Source organism: Rhinolophus hipposideros (genome assembly GCF_964194185.1).
Source record: "Rhinolophus hipposideros genome assembly, chromosome: 20".
Taxonomy (NCBI): Eukaryota; Metazoa; Chordata; class Mammalia; order Chiroptera; family Rhinolophidae; genus Rhinolophus; species Rhinolophus hipposideros.
In genome coordinates this window covers 53324020-53343923 of record NC_138066.1, presented here as the reverse complement: position 1 = coordinate 53343923, position 19904 = coordinate 53324020, and the positions used below count along the sequence as shown (strand labels likewise).

Below are 19904 nucleotides of genomic sequence, written 5' to 3'. Positions count from 1 at the left end.
CATGAAAGTGGGGCATCGCTGCATGTCAAGTGAGGACTTGCCCACTCATGGGTCCACAGCCTGTGGGGACAGCTCCCCTGGGGCCCCAGACACACCTTTTTGTCCCTTACCCTGCTCCCTGCCTGCCAGGGAGGATGTCAGCTTGGGTTCCCGTGGAAGGGGAGGCTTTGGGAACCTCCAGGCCACCTCATCCCACAACTAAACCACCAATACATGTGGGCTCTGCCTCCTCCGTAGCCCCGGCCTTCCCCATGCAGCCCCTGCAGGACCCCATGCTCCCTCCCCTCACCACCTCTGTCTTCCTGTGGGCTTTTGGGAGTGTTGGGCCGATGACGGGCATCCCTGCCCAGGGCTTCTCTGGTCACTCTGGATGGGGACAAACCCTTCTCCTGCACCCCCCAGCTGGGACTGTCACCCCACGCCTCTCGCCTCTCCCAGGCGCCAGGCCAGGGTCTCCTTGTTTCCCGTGGCTGTTGGACTCCTGGCTCCAGTGGCCCCGGGTGAAGCTGAGAAAAGACGTCTGTGGGCAGGATCCACACACAGGCCCTCTGTGATGAGCAAGGTGAAGCTTGGAGGGTTTAAGCAGTTTGGTCAGTGGGGAGTGGAAACAAGTGGACGAAGGTGCTTCTGAAAGCCGGTGAGGCTGAACACGCTTGTCCATACACCGGTTCCCTCCAGCAGCCCCAGAACCGCCAGCCGCGGAGCCGTGCAGAGAACGGATCAGACACCTCTGCCCTCTGCTCTCACTGCAGTGAACTCACGCAGGCCTCCTTATTCCCACTTCCGGAGACTCGAGGGTAAGTGTATTATAGTGACCTTGTAATAAGCACCCAAACCACTATGTGCAGAGAAATGCACACCCCCCTGAACAAACTCAAAGCATCCAGTGCTTCTCCCAGGCAGCTCTGCGTGTATCCATGCCCACTGGGAATGACCTCACACAGGTGTGCCCCCGGGATACCTGAGCTTGTGCACAATGTGTCTCTGGGCCCCCTTCCCCCTCGCAGAACCCTGGGTGGAGAGAGAGCTGGCAGGAGGGCTCCCTCTGCTCAGGGCTAATTATGGGCAATTTAACCTTCCCCCCCTCACCAGGCTCCCTCCATTACTTCTCATTTCCACCTGCACACGCCCCTCCTCCAATCACAGCCCCTCTTCTCTTCCCGACCTCTTTGTGGGTTTTGGGCACATAGCTCCTCCAGTGTGGGTGACACACACAGGCGAGGACTGGGGGTCCCCTGATCCTGGCAGGGAGGTGAACCCACCCAGCTCCCCAAAGAAGCATCTGTTTAGCTCGGCGGGAAGAACTCCAAGTATGGCTCTCCTGGGAAAACAGCCATTGTTGTTTCCCTGTTCTCTTTAGAATGACCATCTAATGACGTGCGTCTGTCGTGCGGGGCGGCCTTCGAGGTCTCAGCTCCTGCTCCCCACATAAGAACGCAGGACATGGTGAGGCCAAAAAGGAACACCCACGGAGCCATAAGTAGGGGAGTCATATCACTATACTCTCCCTGGCGGCTGGGTTGGAGACACAGGAAGCAGGAGCCACACTGTTCGCAACCGTCACTGCACCGCTTGCAGGCTCAGCCACCATCTTCTTGCTGGCCCCCATTTTCTGCTAGCGTAGCCACAGCAGTTATATTAGTGGCCAATGGCTCACTGCTTACAGCTGACGACCAACTAGCCACAGCTGATGTCCATCCAATCACAGTTGATGGCCATTTACTACCTGAGCCAACACCTTTCTATGTGAGGCCGAGAGCCTGGAAACTGCACTCCTGGCTCTGTCCCCATAGCGTCTCATAAATTTCGTGAGGAATTCACTACCAAGAAAGTCATAAACACTTCCTGCGAGCTCGGGACAGTTCCTGAGACTGGGTGACTTCCCAGAACCCGGTTCCCTTCCTGCATCTAGGACTTGGGTGCGGCGCCTCACGCGGGTTCTGGATCCCGGTGCCCGCAGCCTCCTCCCCTGGCTCCGCCCTCAAATTTCTCCTGTTCCTCCCGCTTGAGCGCGCACACCCACCGCGGAGCCAAACGTCCAGGAGCGCAGCCGGCGGGCGGGGAGCCGGGAGCCGGGGCGCAGGAGAGCGGCGCGCGGGCCGGGAGCCGGGGCGCAGGTGAGGGGCGCGCGGGCCGGGAGCCGGGGCGCAGGTGAGGGGCGCGCGGGCGGGGAGCCGGGGCGCAGGTGAGGGGCGCGCGGGCCGGGAGCCGGGGCGCAGGTGAGGGGCGCGCGGGCCGGGAGCCGGGGCGCAGGTGAGGGGCGCGCGGGCGGGGAGCCGGGGCGCAGGAGAGGGGCGCGCGGGCCGGGAGCCGGGGCGCAGGTGAGGGGCGCGCGGGCCGGGAGCCGGGGCGCAGGTGAGGGGCGCGCGGGCGGGGAGCCGGGGCGCAGGTGAGGGGCGCGCGGGCCGGGAGCCGGGGCGCAGGTGAGGGGCGCGCGGGCGGGGAGCCGGGGCGCAGGAGAGGGGCGCGCGGGCCGGGAGCCGGGGCGCAGGTGAGGGGCGCGCGGGCCGGGAGCCGGGGCGCAGGTGAGGGGCGCGCGGGCGGGGAGCCGGGGCGCAGGAGAGGGGCGCGCGGGCCGGGAGCCGGGGCGCAGGAGAGGGGCGCGCGGGCCGGGAGCCGGGCGCAGGTGAGGGGCGCGCGGGCCGGGAGCCGGGGCGCAGGTGAGGGGCGCGCGGGCCGGGAGCCGGGGCGCAGGTGAGGGGCGCGCGGGCCGGGAGCCGGGGCGCAGGTGAGGGGCGCGCGGGCCGGGAGCCGGGGCGCAGGTGAGGGGCGCGCGGGCGGGGAGCCGGGGCGCAGGTGAGGGGCGCGCGGGCCGGGAGCCGGGGCGCAGGTGAGGGGCGCGCGGGCGGGGAGCCGGGGCGCAGGTGAGGGGCGCGCGGGCCGGGAGCCGGGGCGCAGGTGAGGGGCGCGCGGGCCGGGAGCCGGGGCGCAGGAGAGAGGCGCGCCAGCCGGGGGGGCTGGAGATGTGGTGAGGGGCTCCGAGGACGGGGACGAGGCTCCGGGTATTGGGGTTCCGTGTACTCGGGGTGGCCGGATACACGCGGGGATAGAGCGTGCGGAGCGCCGGACCCCACGCCCCTCACCAGCGCTGTCGGCCTCTTGCCGCAGAGACGTGGGGCTCAGTGCCGGTCCCGGGTCCGTGTGCTAGAGGACCAGGGACGCAGAGTGCACGCCAGGGGAGGGGATAGGACAGGGGCTACGAGTCCCCGTGAGGACCTGCGTCTCTGCAGGGCATCCCCAGGCTCGTTCCTGGAGGCGCAGGCCGGCGGCATCTCAGGCCACCGGTCCCCTAAGTCTGAACATTTCCCCTTGACCATGCGTGGGGCGAAGGCATTCCCACCCAGGCCAAGATGGCGGCACTCACACTCAGTGTGCACACTCGTGGAGGCACACACATGCCGTGGACTCACGTCGCCAAAACAGAAAGAAACGCCTGGAGTTCCCCTGACTCAGGCGCGGGGCACCCCACCGGCCCTTTCATTTTCAGTTTGCGGAGCAGCGGGAATCAGTAATCCGCCCCTGGTTAACGACTTGCAGTGTGAAAGCCTTTTCCGCGCCAGCGTCAGTGCCAGTGTGTAGCGGAGCCAGAGCCCCGGGAGGCCCTCCTGTCCCGGGCCTGCGACAGTGGGGTGGGGGGAGATGTACTTCCAGCCCCAGGGCCCCGGGGGGAGGGGCGTTCTCAGAGGAGGTGCTTTCGAGCCTGGGGAGTGGGGGAGACAGCCCGGCAGAGCGGAGGACACAGCTGTGAGAGATGGGGAGGCTTGCCTCGCCTGGCCCTAGCCTGGGGGACTGTCCTGCTTAGCTGGGGTCCCCTCCCAGCCACAGCAGCAGGGACAGGACATGGGCAACAGAGCCTTGCGGCTGCACGGCCTTTGCAGGCAGCAGCTGTCTTCTGGAGGTGGTTGGTCACCTCTCCGTGGCTGGTGAAAGGCCGGCCTGCGGGTCAGTGCTGCATGCAGCCTCCCTGGGTGAACACCAGTGCCTATGCCTGGCTGTTGCCTGAGTGCCAGTGCCGCCTAAAGCAGCACCAGGTGCTCTGGGGTGCTGTGGAGATGGAGGCCCCCATGACCTGGCCCCGCCACTCACAGATGCCAGTTGGTGGGTGGATGGTTTGAGAGAAATCTGAATTGTTCCATGTTTTTCCCAAGTCCAAAGTCTGGAGGCCCGCAGTCCTGGCCACACACACACACACACACACACACACACACACACCCCACCCCCCTGTGCTGCACCCAGGGGGTCTCTGCCATCTGCTGGCACTTTCCCTGTCGCTCTGGCCTCCCTCTCTCTGGTTTTTTCTGTCTTTTGGAGCATTTACTACAACTGTGAGGCCTCAGACAGAGGGAGGGGAGCTGCCAGATGTACAAACACATTTGTATCAGATAATGAATCACTTTTTTTTTTAAACATAATGTGGTTTTGGGGTGTTTTTTGTGTTTTTTTTTTGTTTTTTTTTTAAGGAGGGCACAACTCACAGTGACCCATGCGAGGATTGAACCGGCACCGTGGTGTTACTAGCACCACACTCTAACCAACTGAGCTAACCAGCCACCCCAATAAATCACTTTTTAAATATAGGTGTGTCCCAAATATCACACGGGACGTACTCCTCCTACAGCGTGACTGCTCACGTACCTGATGATCAGACGTGAGTGAGGGTCTGTACTGCGCCAGGAGAGCTGAGAGGGGCCTGTTTCTCCAGAGTGCCTTTTCTCCTGATAAATTCCACAAAGCGGCCACAAGTCGCTGGTCCTGGGTGGCACCCCCAATGCCATGAAACCTGGGCTGCTATCCAGACAGAGCCAGGGCCCTCTGCTGAGGGCAGCCTCCTGAAGACCCCGGACAGGTCAGAACCAGACCTGCCACTCCACCACCCCACCCCGCTGCCCTCCTCCTGTCTCCTCAGCCCTTCAGTCCTTTTCAAACTAAGGATAACAATTTTGGGGGCCCATTCTTGCAGGGCTGTGCAGCCCTGTACCTGTACCTGCCGCACACAGGTCTGCAGGGCTGGCCCCAAGGGGGTTGCTCCTGACACAGGGCTTTCCTGTACCTGCCGCACACAGGTCTGCAGGGCTGGCCCCAAGGGGGACTGCTCCTGACACCTGACCCCTGCCAGGGTGTGCTGCTGCTCCCTGCACCCAGCCCCTTCTCCCTACCTGCACTGCCTGCATACCAAACAGCCATCTCAGCCTGGAGCAAGTGACTCCCTGGAATGCCCGACGGGGTCTCCCCCAGCCCCTTGACTCTGTTCTGAGTCCCAAGCCCCTCAGACCAATAAGTGAGGACCCTCAGGGCAGGTCCAGGCAGCAATTATTATGTCTGACCCTCCTAGGGACCCCAGCATGCTCCCAGGTGGAGACCTGTCGCTGTGAGGGTCGCTGGCATGGGAGGTCACTGAGAAGGGCTGCTTAGGACAGTTGCAGGCCAGTGTCCCTTCTCTCGCTCCAGCTTCAGATGAGCTCACCCCACCTCAAGGCTGGGCTGCCTGCCAGAAACAGGCCCTGGCTCGCAGCCAGATGCCCGTGCCGCCTTCACCAGGGCCCTGCAGACTTAGACACCTGGGCTGCACTGTGGCTTGGCCAAACGTCTCATCCATCCAGGCTCTGGCAAAGATGCAGAGCTGGCCTTCCATGCCACCCACTGTCACAGATGGTGATGGGGACTGTGATGGGGGCTGTGGCACCAGCCCAAGGGTCGCTCAGTTTTGGGGCAGAGGATTCTGACCAGGGTGTCCCTTTATCCAGATTCTGGAACCATAGACGGGCTTTCACAGAGAGGCAGGACCATAGGAAAAACATGAAGAGTGACCAGGAGGTGTCTGGGTCGAGGGCAGGGCCATCCAGGGCCTGGGAAAGGTTCAGAGAAGGCCACAGGCTTTGGGGGATGGGAGGAGAAGCCTGAGCCCCAGCCAGTACCTGTCTGGGAGCCCATGCCCTCCGCGGGCACAGGCTCCAGCCTCCCTTGGCAGTCACAGCAGAGGATGGCCAAGAGCCATCTTTCCAGGGGTCACACCCCCGCGGGAGGACACCAGCTGGGGGAGGAAGGCCCATGGCACTTCCCGGTTTGTCCCATAGCCACTTCATTATGTGTATGTAGCACACGATGACGACAGATGTGTATTTGTTAAGGAGAGGCTAAAACATGTTGAGGTTTGAAAAATGAGTCAGTGTAAAGTAATTGTTAGGATTTCAGGGTACGTGGTGTCGTGAGAACACACAGGCTGGCGGGGCCAAGGAGGCTGGCAGGCAGACAGAACACCTGAGAGCAAAGGTTGCCCAGGCCGGGACTTACCCAGGCTCGGGGCTTTGCACGCCCACCTCATCAGACGGCCACGGCCATGCAGGCAAAGGTCGCTGTCCTCACCCTGCCTGCCTCATGTGACAGAGGCCAGGCTGCCTTCCTTTTGCTTTCACTTTGCTCGTCAACACACACTCCTCCCAAGTCCAACTCTGCAGGTCAGCATGTGTTAGATAAACGCAACTCTTCATACCACCTGGGTCCAGGTGAGGACCAGAGGTGAGCTTCAATCTGCCCAGCTCCGCTGGGGGCTGAGGTGGCCTGCCCAGGACCTACTGTGGCTACTGATGGAGCCCTTCATGGGAGCTGCCCTGAGGGAGGCTGGACCGGTCCCCAGAGATTTAGCACCTACTGGTTGCAGAGCCTGGGGAGGCCCTGAGGGAGACACCAGCACCCGCCCACCCCCAGCGCCATGTGCCTGAGAGGGCGTGGGTGGGGCAGGCATGCAGGGGGTCAAGAGCAGGGATAGGATCATAGGAGGGTCCCCAGAGGAGGTGGCCCAGTCACGCCGGGTGGCCCTGCCCCAGCAGGGATTGAGGCCCTGAAGCCACAGTGGTTCACAGGGTTTGCAATGACCCATCTGTTTTCATTTATTCTCAGTCACCATTTCAGAAAGTTCACATGGAACTTAAAACATGACTTCCAATTTATCAGGAAGGACAAACAACCGGGAAGATGTGCCGGGAAGGTTCCCGGGGGGGTTTCCTTCTGGACAGGGCCAGGGCTCTCCCACGCCGGGGTCACGCCGGCCCTTCCCGCTATATCCCGAGGCCACACACAGGTATGGACAGAGGACTCAGGGTGCCATCAGTGCCGCTGGGCATTCAGTGGGTGCACCAGGCTTCCGACAGGATGTTCTACCCTTCTAGCAGTGCCCAGGACCTGGTCGCCCAGGGCATGTTCTTGTTTGGGTTCCCTGGGATGAATCCTCCACACGGCCCTGAGGACACCTGCCCACCTGCTCACGTGTGCCTTTACCTATCTCTGCAAGTGCTGGATTGAGCTGGCCTCTTGGGGAGCGTGTCCCCATGTCCGGCCAGGGGACAGCTTGGCTTGCTTCCCCCTGCCCCTGGGACGGGGGTCCTGGGACCCACATCCATCTGCCGGGAAGTGTGGGGGCCAAAGGTTCCAGCAAGGTCGAGGTTGGCCGGAGATGGCAGAGTAGAGACAGCTGAGTCCTCTGATGGCTGAGGCCGCCAGGGGAGGAAGACGTAACCTGCAGAAGCCCTGCCCCTGTGACAGGGGAGTGGCCCAGAGAAGTCCTAGAGGGACATGAGGGGACCTGTAAAGGCCCCACAGACTGTTCTTGAGGCAGAAGGAGACGGAAATGCAGATGGCCTGCCCCAGGCTTCCTGGGGTCCTGGCCAGTGGCCATTGCTGAGACCACACAGGTGAATTCCCTGTCCTTCCCTGCGACATGCAGCTCAGGGCACAGCCCAGTCTCGGGCAGGACAGGGCCTGGGCAGAGGTCACAGTGGGCTCTTGTCCGGGGAACAGGGATGACGGCCGCCAATCAGCCAGGAAGCCTTTAGACCCAATGAGCCGCTGGGTGTATTTTGTGTGTCAGACCTTTCCAACTTAAGAAAAGTTGTTTTGTAAAAGTATTCAGGAAAAAGATTGAGCCGATCTTATCTACAGTGCCAGGAAAAGCCCCAGCACAGGAAGTTGTGACATTTCTTTCTAGAACCTTCCATCCACGTAAGGTTTCCAGCAACATTTAATGATTTATGCTGATCCTGGTGTTTGATCCTGGTGTTTGCTGACAGGCAACGAAAACGAAAAGGCTGCCTGTGGTTGGCATTCAACTGTGAAATCTTAGCCTGTGTCATGCTTTTCTGAGCAGGTTCAGGCAGGATCAGGTAGCCACCCATCCACTCACCAAACTCCTGGTTCTAAGAGAAAAATTGATTAAAGTGCCACAGATGTCCTTGTGGGGAAACAAACATCTAAGAAACATAAAGAGAGCGATGAGAGAGGCCCTGCCTTCCTGGGGTGGGAACAGACAGCAAAGTGGCTGGAAACTTGGGGCAGCACCTGGACCCCCCATCCCTGTGCCAGGGGCACGTCAGCGAGGGGATGTGGTACCTCACCCTTTAAATGCCTGGGGCACACCCCTCCTGCCAGCCGACTGGAAGAAGGCAAAGTCGGACCCTGTCACATGTCACTTGCAAAATGACTTTGAGGTAGATTCAAGATTTGAACGTAAAAGTAGATAAAGTCTGGCCACCCATGGCTGCTTCACAGTCTAGGAGGCCTTTTGAAAAGGACACTTAAACAAACAAACAAAAAACAATTTTAAAACGAAACCTGAAACTTTAAGGAAAAGACGGGCAGGACCGCGTATTCGTGTGGAGTCCTTTTATTCCAGAAGCAATCTAGGGAGAAGTGACAGCACAAGGAATGTTTCTGCCTCGTGGATGACGGTTCAGTGCTTTAAAACAAGGGAATCTTACAAACCCGCAAGGAGAAGACAGACAATCCCCAAAAAATGGACAAAGGGCTCGCAAAGGCCTGGCAAGATGGCGAAAGGAGGCCCACCCACCAGGCACAGCCACACTGTTAGAAACAAGGAAAGTAAAGCTTTTCTGTGTTTTAGGAATGCAGAGGGGGCACCAAACAATGCCTAACACAGCAAGTGTGTGATGAGGGAGAGTGGGCGGCTGGAGAGGCCTGTGGTGGGCGCAGGTTAGGTGCTGGGGGCCCATGGCGCTGATGACCATGAGCAGATGATGGAGGGGGTGGCGGTGACAATGACACACACGCATGGTGGTAGCACAGCCCTCGGTCCTGCTGCTGAGTCCACAGACGCCGGGCGTAGTCAAGGCACGGCCGTTGGGTCATGGCGGTTGCCTCTGATTTGTGAAACGTCAGAACTTGGCTACTCATACAGTCTCGTGATGCCTGGGTGTGCACAGCAAAGCCCGTTCATCAAAGCCCCTGTCGAGGAGACTCAGGGTCTGTTCGTAGGAGGATAGGCTCGTACCACATGGAGGCCACTCTGGCTGTGGCATGGCTTCCTGTCCAGGATGCCCAGAGTGAGCACCGTCCACTGCAGACCAGAGCACAAGCACCCCCGAATTCCCTGTGGATCGAGGGAAGAAGAACCCATCATCCCTCCGTTGGCCTGGCCATCTGACCCTCTGTTCTGCCTGGTCGGCCTGTGGGTGGTGTCCTGACTTGGGCCAGCCCTGGCCATGGACACTCCCTGTGTCAGTCCCCGCCTGTCCTCCCAGCGGTGTGGCCTGGCGTTCAGGAGGATGGCAGAGCGTGGGGTTTGCATTTTACGTTCTTGAAACCTCAACTTGGATGTTTCTTTCAAGATCTGGACATACTCGTTTTCCTTCCATCATGAGACCGTGCAGGGCAAGTTGGGTTGCCTGGCCCCAAGTCAGCGGGTTTGTCCACCCTGCCCCACTCCCACCAGGGACCCTGGGGCTGGCTGGTGGGGTCGTGAAGTAGGGCTGAAGTGGGAGGGAAGGGCCTCCCAGTACCCTGGCGGGGACATGCAGGCCCAAGGGCCACCAGCCCTGCTGTGAGGCCAGGAGTAGGCGAGACCACAGGCAGTCAGCAGTCGGGATTCTCTGCACTTCCTGTCCAACTTTCCTGCAAACCTAAAGCTACTGAAAAACAAAACAGAAAGTCTGTTATTTTTACCTCCAAGGGTTAACAAATGGTGTGGCAAGCAATTCCAAAGCACTTTTAACTAGTTTGAAGCAGCGAGGATCAATGTCACACTTCAGGAAGTGGGAGTCGTGGCGTTCAGATCACAACTCGTGAGTTCCTCCTGAAGTCACGTCTTGTTGATGAGAGCAAATCTGGCAAGGGGCAAAGTGTCCCCTAATGGGGTCCAGAATAAGCTGGAGCACCTGGCTGTGGGTAGCACAAGTGGGGCAAGAGGCTGGCTATCCATGTGGTCTTAGCATCGTGTGAGATCCAAGGACCCTCCATGGCCCGAGTCGCCTCTCTTGCTCGCACTGTCCAGCAGTTCCACATGTTTAATCACAGAGATGAAAGGGGTAAACGGCTTCTCTCCCATGGACTTGCTCCCCAGCCACTCCGTGTCCCTTTTGTCTCGCAGTGGCCAGCACTGCACACATTGGAAAGGTACAGAGGGAAGGAGGGGCGCGGCGGCATGGCGCAGGGTCAGGCAGGGGCGCTGGCATCTCAGCATCAACAATGAGGGAGGAGCCCAGGGACCCTGCCTGCCCAGGCCCGGCTGCCGCCACTTGTACAACAGCCAGAGGGGCCTCTGACCCATCGGCTTCTCTTCTCAGGGAGTGTCCCAAGAACCAGTGAGGAGGACTCGGGATCCTGCTGGCCATGCTGACCTCTGCACCCTCCCTGCTTGTTCCCATGGTGCTCTGGGCCCTCCTGCCCGCCTCCCTGAGTGTTCATAAAGGTGGTAAGTCTTGAGGTCCCGCTCTTTCTGCAGGGCAGGGGTGGAGGGAGCGGGGCACAGGCTCAGGTCATGACCATGACCCAGGGAGGGCTGTTGGTGGATGTCCTGAGGCCCAGTCATGACCCACATGTGTGACTGTTCCCTCCACACAGGATGGGACAACCCCAACTGCACCAGTGGCGTGGTCTCTGTGTCCAGGGGTGAGCGTGCTGAGATGGCCTGCAACATGTCCAACCCCTTTGTCTTCATCACCATCTGCCTGGTTGTCCCCGGGAAGGAGTGTCAGCTCATCTTCAAAGACGTAGCCCAGGGACACTTCTCCCAGGGTGGGTGGCAGCTCCGAGTTCAAGGAGGCACGGCGCAGTTGGTGACAGAGAGAGCCCAGGACACCCAGGCGGGGCAGTACACGTGGAAGATGGTTGGACACCAAAGAACGTCTAAATATACCACCCTGAACATTTCAGGTGAGTGGGGGGAGGACAGCGGGCGGGGTGAGTGGGGCGGCCGGCTTGATTCTTGCAAAGGAAACCAGACAAGATTCAGCCCCTTCCCCTTCCTGCAGTCGCCCTCGGTCCACTCACTCTCCCCCGCAGCCTGCCTGGACACTGTCCACCTCAAGAGCCAGTTGCGCTGCCCCAGACCCACAATGCCTCTCTGACCACCCTCCTACCTTCAATGCCAGCTCACTCCCTCCCTCCCTCACTTCTTAGGACCCGGCCACTTCTTTGATTCACTGAGAAAATGGAAACACTCAGCAGAGAACACCTTCCCCTCTTCTGTTTCCCCTCCATGTCCTCCCCAGGGCGGCCCCTGCACCATGGACGCCCTCCCCAAGGGCACTGATCCCTTCCCTCCCTTAGAGCCCCCTCACCCACTGCCCCCTCTTTCGTTGCTGCAAAACTCCTCACGTCTGCACCACCCCCTCCAAGGCCTGTGGTCCCCACATCTGGTTCTAATGCCATTGTGGTCACTGAGCTCTGGGGACAGGGAACTGCTGGTTGGGTCCCCTTCACCCCCAGGGGCAGTGGGAGTGGCTGAGAACGGTCTCCAGCCTGGCCAGACCCTGGGAGGGGGCCAGTGAGACCTCCTGGACTCCTGTACCCAGGTGTCATTTGACACCTGGGGGGCTGTCTTCCCCTTTCTCCCTAGCAGAGCCACCGGGTCTACCTTTCACGCCGTTCTTCTCCAGAGCTACAAGTAAGGAGCCGCCTGGCGTCTCCCCTTGAGCTTTCCCACCCTCAGGGGTGCCTGTATACCCCATTTTCCAGCCCATTCTCCCTCCCTGGGCTTCCCGGCTATGGTGGTGATGACCCCCCAGGGAGGGCTCAAGGTGGGCAATGGCTTCTGCCTGTGGGAGCCAGTGATGAATGATGGAGGCCCCGCCCACTTCCTGCAGGCCCAGAGATGACATTCTCCCAGCCCAAAGCCATCTCCCAGAGCCAGAGGCGGACTCCCATGGGCCCCATCCTCCTCATCATCATCCTCTCCATCCTGGGGCTTGGCCTTGTTTTGTCCTGGTTCAGAAGGCGCCGTTCTGTCAGGACCCAGCAGCTCCTGCAGGTACAAGGCTCTCGGCCTGGTCTATGGGCTGGGTCGCGGGCTGCTTGGGCAAGGTCAGGAAGGACCCTGTGTGGACACTGGGCCCCATGGCCTTGTACCCACCAGGGCCCAAGGGAAGGTGGAGGGAGTGCGGGTCCCAGAGAACTGGTGGCCCTCCCCCAGAGGACCCCAGCCAGGTGCACCAGGTCCCCACTGTCCCCAAGCTGTCACTGTGTCCCCACACATCCTGGAGGGCAGCATGGAGTGGGGGGGACTGGACTTCCACGAGACCTAGGATGTGGGGCACGTGGTGTGTCTGCGACAGTGTGCCTGGGCGTGCACACACATCTCCTTGCCAGCTCTCATCCCTCCCATCCCCCCCCCAAAGGAGCCAGTTCTGAGCTGAGGATGGGCGCCCATCAGGAGGGTGATGAAGTCCATCTGGCATCCGGAATCCAGCCCCAGGATCCCCACCCCAACCAGCACTGCCTGCACAGCGTGGGCACATTCTCCCCCGTTGGGCTGGCAGGTGCCCAAGGTGGCAGAAGGAAGCAGGACCCTGTCCCTGTCTGCTGGCAGGAGACTGGTGTGCTGGGGGTCTCCTCTGTGTCCTACACAGAGGTCAGGGACGGTGACCTCACTCAGAGGCTGCAGTGTCCTGGCCTTATCCCAGCCACTCACACCAGAGACCCAGACAGGCCCTCGCCCACCTCAGTCTCCAGTGTGCCTGTGTCTCTCTTTGTCTCTGCTCCCTCTCCTTGCCGCCCAAAATGTGAAAATCCCAAATTTCAAACCACTTGACCTGGGCCGGCCCGGTGGCTCAGGCGGTTAGAGCCACACGTGTGTCTGTCCCAGGTTGGGCCCCCCTGCCCTGTCTGCACTGCCTGCTGGCCCTCCCCCACCCCAAACCCGTTTAATGCCAGATGTCTTCATAATCGCCCCTGCATATACCTATATATGCATTTTTGTTTTGCTGTTTTCCCCCCTTGTTGTCGCCGCCCCCCCACTCTGGTTGAAGCAGTTGTTTCTCAGGATAGTTACCTTGGTATTAGGTGCCTGCGTTCCTCCCTCCCCCCGCCCCGCCCCCTTCCGGCTGAGGAAATTGGTTGCCAGTTGTAGGTTGGCCGCTCATAGCGGCTCAGGGCAGCCCAGCTCCAGGAAGAGCCGTTGTTCACAATCTTAGCTGTAGAGGGCGCTGCTGACTGGCCCATGTGGGAATCGAACCGGTGTCCTCGGCCTTAGGAGCCGGGCGCTCCAGCCACCTGAACCACTGGCCAGCCAGCCCTATAGATGCATTTTTAATGGCAACAGATCCTTGATATTTTCTTAAAATACATTTTTTAAAGCCCCCACATGTAAACAAGAAAGTAGGTAAATTAGCTGGCACTTTTATTGAGCTCTTGGAGGGCTTTTTCTACAAGTTGTACATTCAATTCTTTGACAAGCATCCATAACACGAATGCTTAAGATGAATAAAATAAATAACACAATCAAGAAGCCATCAAATGAGGCCGGCCCAGTGGCTCAGGCGGTTGGAGCTCCAAGCTCCTAACTCCGAAGGCTCCCGGCTCGATTCCCACATGGGCCAGTGGGCTCTCAACCACAAGGTTACCAGTTCAGTTCCTTGAGTCCCGCAAGGGATGGTGGGCTGTGCCCCCTGCAACTAAGATTGAACACAGCACCTTGAGCTGAGCTGCCGCTGAGCTCCCTGATGGCTCAGTTGGTTGGAGGGCGTCCTCTCAACCACAAGGTTGTCAATTCTATTCCTGCAAGGGATGGTGGGCTGTGCCCCCTGCAATTAGCAATGGCAACTGGACCTGGAGCTGAGCTGCGCCCTCCACAACTAAGACTGAAAGGACAACAACTTGAAGCTGAACGGCGCCCTCCACAACTAAGATTGAAAGTTCAACAACTTGACTTGGAAAAAAGTCCTGGAAGTACACACTGTTCCCCAATAAAGTCCTGTTCCCCGTCTCCAATAAAATCTTTCTGAAAAAGAAAAGAAAAGAAAGAAACCATCAAATGAGCTGGGAAATAAAAATTTTGTATTAATAAGTGGAAAAATACCTGAAGATGTAAAAGAAGCTGCCACATGTCTTAAAGTGGCACAACGTTCCAAGGCATCCAAGAGACGCAGACCTGTGGGAGTTCCCACTCACCACAAGGACCCCACATGGGGTCCCTGTTGGTGCTGCCACCTGTGGCCCCACGGGAACCGGCTGCTTTTGAATCTCGCGTGTTAAAACAAGGCTCAGCTACTGCAATGCTAGGATTGTGCCACCACAGGGCAGGCCAGTCAGACACAGTGGGCAAGGCACCCGGGGCCTTCCTGCTTGGCGGGGGGGGCGGGGGGGCAACAGAAATCTATTCCATCTCTCGTGAAACAGAACAAAAATGTTTCTACATTCAAAATTAAATCAAAGGTCATTTTAATATTGAGATTATGGGGGGGGCAGAGAGTCCTTGTGACCCCAGCACACCCCCAACAGGAAAGCTGGAAGGCGACAGCAGGTCTGGGTCCGCGAGTGTGATTTCTTCTTGTTGCTGATCTGTATTTTCAAGCATGTCTCTAAAGGAGATTTAGTCCTGGGCCCTTACAGTGCAGAGCCTGTCCCCCTCCTCTCTCTCTCCCCCCCTCCAGCCCCCACATTGCGGGGAGTGACTGACGTGATAGGCCAGATTCCTGGGCACAAATAAGGTCCTCGTAGGAAGTGACCCAGAGGACAGGGCAGCTGGAGCCTGAGCCCCACCCAGGTCCCCCTTCTCCTGCCCATGTGCCTCGCACCGTCCTGTCTCCATCCCCTGATGTGTACTGCGGACATGCAGGAGGGGTGGGGGCTGGGACAGTCAGTCACCTGTGGGCACTCAGTGGGACTGTGGGAGAGCACGAGGGCCTCCACTCACCACGGCACTGCCTCCAGGAAGTCCTACCAGAGGGGCCCCCACCAGCCCCCCTCCCTGCCTGCCTTCTGTTCCACCCCCACCCTGACCGCCCCAGGAGCTGACCTTTCACTGGTGCAGCACCTTCTAGGTAGTAGCACACGGTTGGCTGCTGCAGGCAGGAAGAGTCTGCTGACCGAGACAGGGACTTTGCCTTTCCCCAGTACTGGGCGAGGTGGCCGTGAGCATGGCTCTAGGGCTCTGTCTGCTCCCCATGCTCCTGGGACTTGCAGGGGCCCTGCCTGGGGCCCTGGCCACCGAAGGTAAGCGCTCCCAACTGTCCCTCATCACATCCCCCACTGCAGCCTCCCTCAATGGGCTCAGTGCCCCCACCTGCCTGGGCGTGCTCCTTCCCGGGAAGGGGGTGGTCGGGGATGCTGAAACTGACCTTCGCACAGAGCCTGACACAAAACAGCCAGTGCCTAGATGCTGGTGGTGTCTCGTACAGCACCCCGTGGCTTTCATCTCTGTTCTCTGCCTGAATGTCTGGGGCTTTCCACAATTTAGTTTGCTTTTTTCAACAGCTGTGTGTGAAATTCTGCAGTAAGACAGGAAGATCAGTTACATGGGTGGGGGCTGCAGGGGGACTCACAGGCACAATTCTTGTGCCAAAAAAACCCAAAACAAAACACTGCAGAATTTAGTTTACAGAGAAGCTGAGGTTTGAATCACGTTGAAGGTTTGTGTTTGCATCAGGAAGGTGGTTTTGCTGAGCCCAACTGGGCAGACAAGGGGTGTTTCTGCGTGTCCCACAGACAAGCAAAGATGTGCCCACCTAACAGAGCCACTGGAAATGCTGGGGGAATTGAGGCAGCCAGCGTTGGAGAAAGAGGGAGATGGGACAGTGCCTGCGGCTATCTTGGGGACTGTCATTTAAGAGAGACAGGCTTAGAGGCAGGGAGAGTGGTCAGAGCCACTCAGCGAAGGGCTGGCTGCTTTGGAAAAAAGAAGCCCTGCTCCAGCTCCCCCGACCCTGGGGGGGAGAGGTTGCAGGCAGCCTGGCAGGACCCGTCAGAACTGAGTACAGCTACCGGGTGCTGGCACCCTGAATTGCTCCAAGGCTCCCACAAGGTGCCTAGTCTGTGGTGACCTGTGAACGAGACCTCTCCCTCTTGCCACAGTCCCCTGCAGGGAGGATGGTCATGCCCCTTCTGGCCAGGCCAGTGGTGACAGTGGCGGGTCCTTCCTGCAGAGGTGTGTCAGTCCCCCTATGTGATCAGCCCAAAGGGGGGCTCCATCAATATCACCTGCTCCTTCGATCCATCCCTGCGCGGGGTCTACCTGAAGCAAAATTGGGGGTCAAACAAGGCCAACGTCATTTACTATGAGGATGGGATGGAACCCACTGTGGACGACCGGTTCTGGGGCCGCATCACCTTCTTGGTATCGCAGCAGAACCTGACCATCACCATACAACACCTGCAGCTGGCGGACACCGGCACCTATGTCTGCCAGCGCGTCACGCACATGAATGTCTGTGACTCCAGTACGTTGGTCGTGGTGACAGGTAGGAGCGAACCCACCCCTGAGAGCCTGCTGGCCAGGCCGGCTCCACCTGCTCCTGTCTGGGGCACCTTCCCTCTACGCTTGCTGTGGTTGTTCCTTCCAGCTCCAGCCTGCCTCCTCCAGGAAGCCTCCTGGATTGCCCCACTTCAGAGCCCCTCCCTGCCCTGAACCCCGAAGGCTCTCATGGACTCCCCTACCTCTCTCCATTCCTTCTTCTTAGACACACTGTCCCAAGCAGCGAACACATGCCAGGAGGCTCGGCTGATACACGTCGCCTTCCCCGTGGCCCTGGCTGCAGGTTTCCTCCTCATCGGGCTGGGGCTGGGGGCCGTGTGCGTCCAGAGGAGGACGCAGGTCAGTGTGAGCCCTGGTTGTTACCTGTGTCCCTGTAAGCCAGCTCCTCTCAGAGAGCAAGGAGGGAAGGAGAGTGGTTAAGTCCCAGGGAGCTGGCCGCGTGGGAAACCCCAGTCCCCTTACATCCCCTCCATCACGGTCCCTGGGAGATCTGAGGGTCCAAGGCGGGAGGAAAACCCCAGAACTGGAGCCTCAAGGAGTCCTAGGGACTCGCAGGCGGGCAGGGATGGGCACGGGGCCTGTATATGCGTGCTGGTCAAACGTATAAAGGAGGGGTTGAGAAGACGGTTCAGAAAGACCGGTTCAGAGATCGTAATGCCTACATGTGACTGAGAGTGTGCACGTGTGAACACGTGTGTGACAGTGTGAGTATGAGGTCTATAGGAGTGAAATCAGTGTGCGAGTGTGTGTGAGGTGGGAGGGAAAGTCGTGAGAGACAGGAGTCAGGAGAGGGTCAGCTGGGCCCCTGGTCGCTCAGCTGTTTGCGCAGCTCCACCAGCCCCACATTCCCTGGCAGCAGCCCAAGCCTGTATCTGTTCAGATTCCTAGGGGCAAGGTCACGCCATCCTCCACCTCCCTACTGCTGCCCTCTGTGCCCAGCCCCTTCCACCTCACCTTCCGTGTTTCCCCAAAAATAAGACCTAGCCGGGCCATCCGCGCTAATGCATCTTTTGGAGCAAAAATTAATATAAGACCCGATATTATATTATATTATACCCGGTCTTATATTATATCATATCATATTATATTACATTATATAAGACCTGGTATTATATTACATTATACTATATTATATTAGACCCGGTCTTATATTATGTTAAAATAACACTGGGTCTTATATTAATTTTTGCTCCAAAAGACGCATTAGAGCTAATGGTCCAGCCAGGTCTTATTTTCAGGGAAACACAGTAGGCCTAGGGCAACTCAGGAGACCTGGGGGGCTGGGAGGCCCTTAGTGAGCTGGCTTCATGCAGGCCCAGCTTGCTGAGAGGGTGTACATTGAAAAAAGAGGGGGCCGCTGAGCCAGCTGGCCCCCAGTTGAGAAAGACAGGCTTTATCTTTCAGATCAAGAAACTCTGCTGTGTGAAGGATAAGAGCTCAGTGTGTGTGGTGTACGAGGATATGTCCTGTAGCCGTCACAACACCATGTCCACTCCCAACCACTATCAGTGAGGCCCCAGGCTTCCCTCTGACCAGGAGTGGGCCTGGCGTGGCTCCTGGCACCTCCTACAGGAAGCCTTCCGTGCCTGCCTCCCACCTTCGAGGCTGCCCTGCTCACCCTGCTCAGCTGCCCTGGCACCTTGGAGTCACCAGGGAGAATGCCTCCGTATCTTGCTGCTGCCCTCCCCTCACATGGTGGGAGGGACTTCTCTGCTGGACAGACTTGGGTCCAGGACAGCGGGGAGCCTGGCAGAGGGTGGGGAGAGGCCCCCAACCCAGGCTTGCCAAGAATAAATTGCCTCTCTTCTGCTTTTTCCGACTCCAGTGTTCTCTTCTCAGCCAGACCTGGGCCCCTCCAGGTTTGTGGTGTGACACCTACAGTCCTGGGCAGGGCGGCCCCAGCAGGAGGTGATAGCCACCTGGTAGTAACCTACATCCTCAGAGACAGGCAGCAGGAAAAAGGAGTCAGCCAAACATCCATGTGCACAGGTTAGAGATGAAACTATCATCGCTCACCCAAGACTTAATAGGCGGAGTGAGCAGGAAGACAGGAAATCCTCCAGAAGGAGAGAGACAGAAGGGACCCTGAGAGACACAGGGAACAGAAGGAACTGCAGCCACCAGAGGCCTGAGACAGAGGGGGTGAGGATGGCGCTCCTGGGGTGGTGATGGGAGGGCACTCTCATTAAAGGAATTGTGGAGGACAACCAGGAGAGGGACAGAAACCCATGCCTAGACATCCCAGGGACACGTGCCTCAAAAGTAGAGGGAACACCAAAACTCACGTGACATCAGACTTCTCAGATACAGCTGTGAATTCAAGAAGACATGGAATAATACCCTTAAATATTGGGAGAAAAAAAGGGAGAGCAGGAAGGGGGTGGGAGAGCAGGAGTAACAAGTAATAGGCCGAACTGGAGAGAGTGCCAGGGTGTCTGAGGAGGACAGGGAGGGACTCAGTTATCCTGGAACATCTGGAGGGGCCTCTGTCACCCTCTGCACCACCTGGGGGCCATGTGTTCAACCCTGCACCACCTGGGGCTCACCCCGCCCTTCTCCCCCCAGAGGAGGAAGCATAGAGCAGCACAAGCAGCTCTGGGGGAAAATCAGGTCTAGCCCCAGGGCCGGAACTCATGGAGACAGAGGCGCTGGCGAGAGAAACAAACATGAAATCACAGGCCCAAGATCAGGAACAAAAGCGAATACTTAGTACGAGACAAGAAATCACAGATTTTAGAAAGCATCCAAAATACTCTGGAAGTAAAAATATTTTTAAGTTAGCGGACACCACCAGTCATTCTACTTTTTGCTGCATAAGTTCACTGCCCCCTCTTTGGTTGCCCCTTCAGATGATACTGATTTTGGGAGGCGGTTTTCTAAAGAGAATGCACAGTTTAAATGCTGTTTCATCTGAAAGCATAGCCCTGGCCAGGACAATAGGTGCTGGCAGAGGGGGATGTGTTGGGCTAGCTGGGGACACACATAACAAGTGCCCACAGATACAGGGACCCCAGAAATGCTGTTTTTCAAGATTTTCATCAACAGAAAAAGGAAGGGGTTGTGGTTATAGTTGCGTCAGGCTGCATCATGGAGCCCACTCCTGGAGCTGAAAACGTGTGTTTTCACGGGTGCTGAAGAGCAGAGGCCCCAGGTAGCAAACACTTCATCTATCTTGGAGCCACTGCACACCCATAAATAGACCCCGCTA

At 58.5% G+C, this 19904-nt stretch overlaps 2 protein-coding genes across 2 annotated transcripts; both read left to right on the top strand.

Annotated features, from left to right (window-relative positions):
- Nucleotides 1–2047: 2047 nt before the first annotated feature.
- SECTM1 (secreted and transmembrane 1) lies at nt 2048–14897 on the top strand (the record flags this gene model as incomplete). Its single annotated transcript, XM_081028045.1, has 6 exons — nt 2048–2117; nt 10572–10699; nt 10849–11160; nt 11849–11893; nt 12093–12256; nt 14877–14897. The coding sequence occupies exons 2-6, from the start codon at nt 10618–10620 to the stop codon at nt 14895–14897; spliced, it is 624 nt and encodes a 207-aa protein (XP_080884171.1). The 5' UTR covers nt 2048–2117; nt 10572–10617.
- Nucleotides 14898–15231: 334 nt separating this feature from the next.
- On the top strand, nt 15232–18508 carry CD7 (CD7 molecule). The gene is made up of 4 exons (XM_081030111.1): nt 15232–15438; nt 16368–16682; nt 16902–17035; nt 18101–18508. Exons 1-4 carry the CDS (start codon nt 15363–15365, stop codon nt 18206–18208), a joined length of 633 nt encoding a protein of 210 aa, XP_080886237.1. The 5' UTR covers nt 15232–15362; the 3' UTR covers nt 18209–18508.
- Nucleotides 18509–19904: the final 1396 nt, after the last annotated feature.

What these genes read in the sequence shown, in the direction of transcription:
- CD7 (XM_081030111.1), top strand. Translation starts at nt 15,363, where the DNA reads ATGGCTCTAGGGCTCTGTCTGCTCCCCATGCTCCTGGGACTTGCAGGG. An exon ending in TGGGGCCCTGGCCACCGAAG is followed by an intron (nt 15,439 to 16,367) that starts GTAAGCGCTCCC and finishes TCCTTCCTGCAG; the next exon opens with AGGTGTGTCAGTCCCCCTAT. An exon ending in GCGTCCAGAGGAGGACGCAG is followed by an intron (nt 17,036 to 18,100) that starts GTCAGTGTGAGC and finishes TTTATCTTTCAG; the next exon opens with ATCAAGAAACTCTGCTGTGT.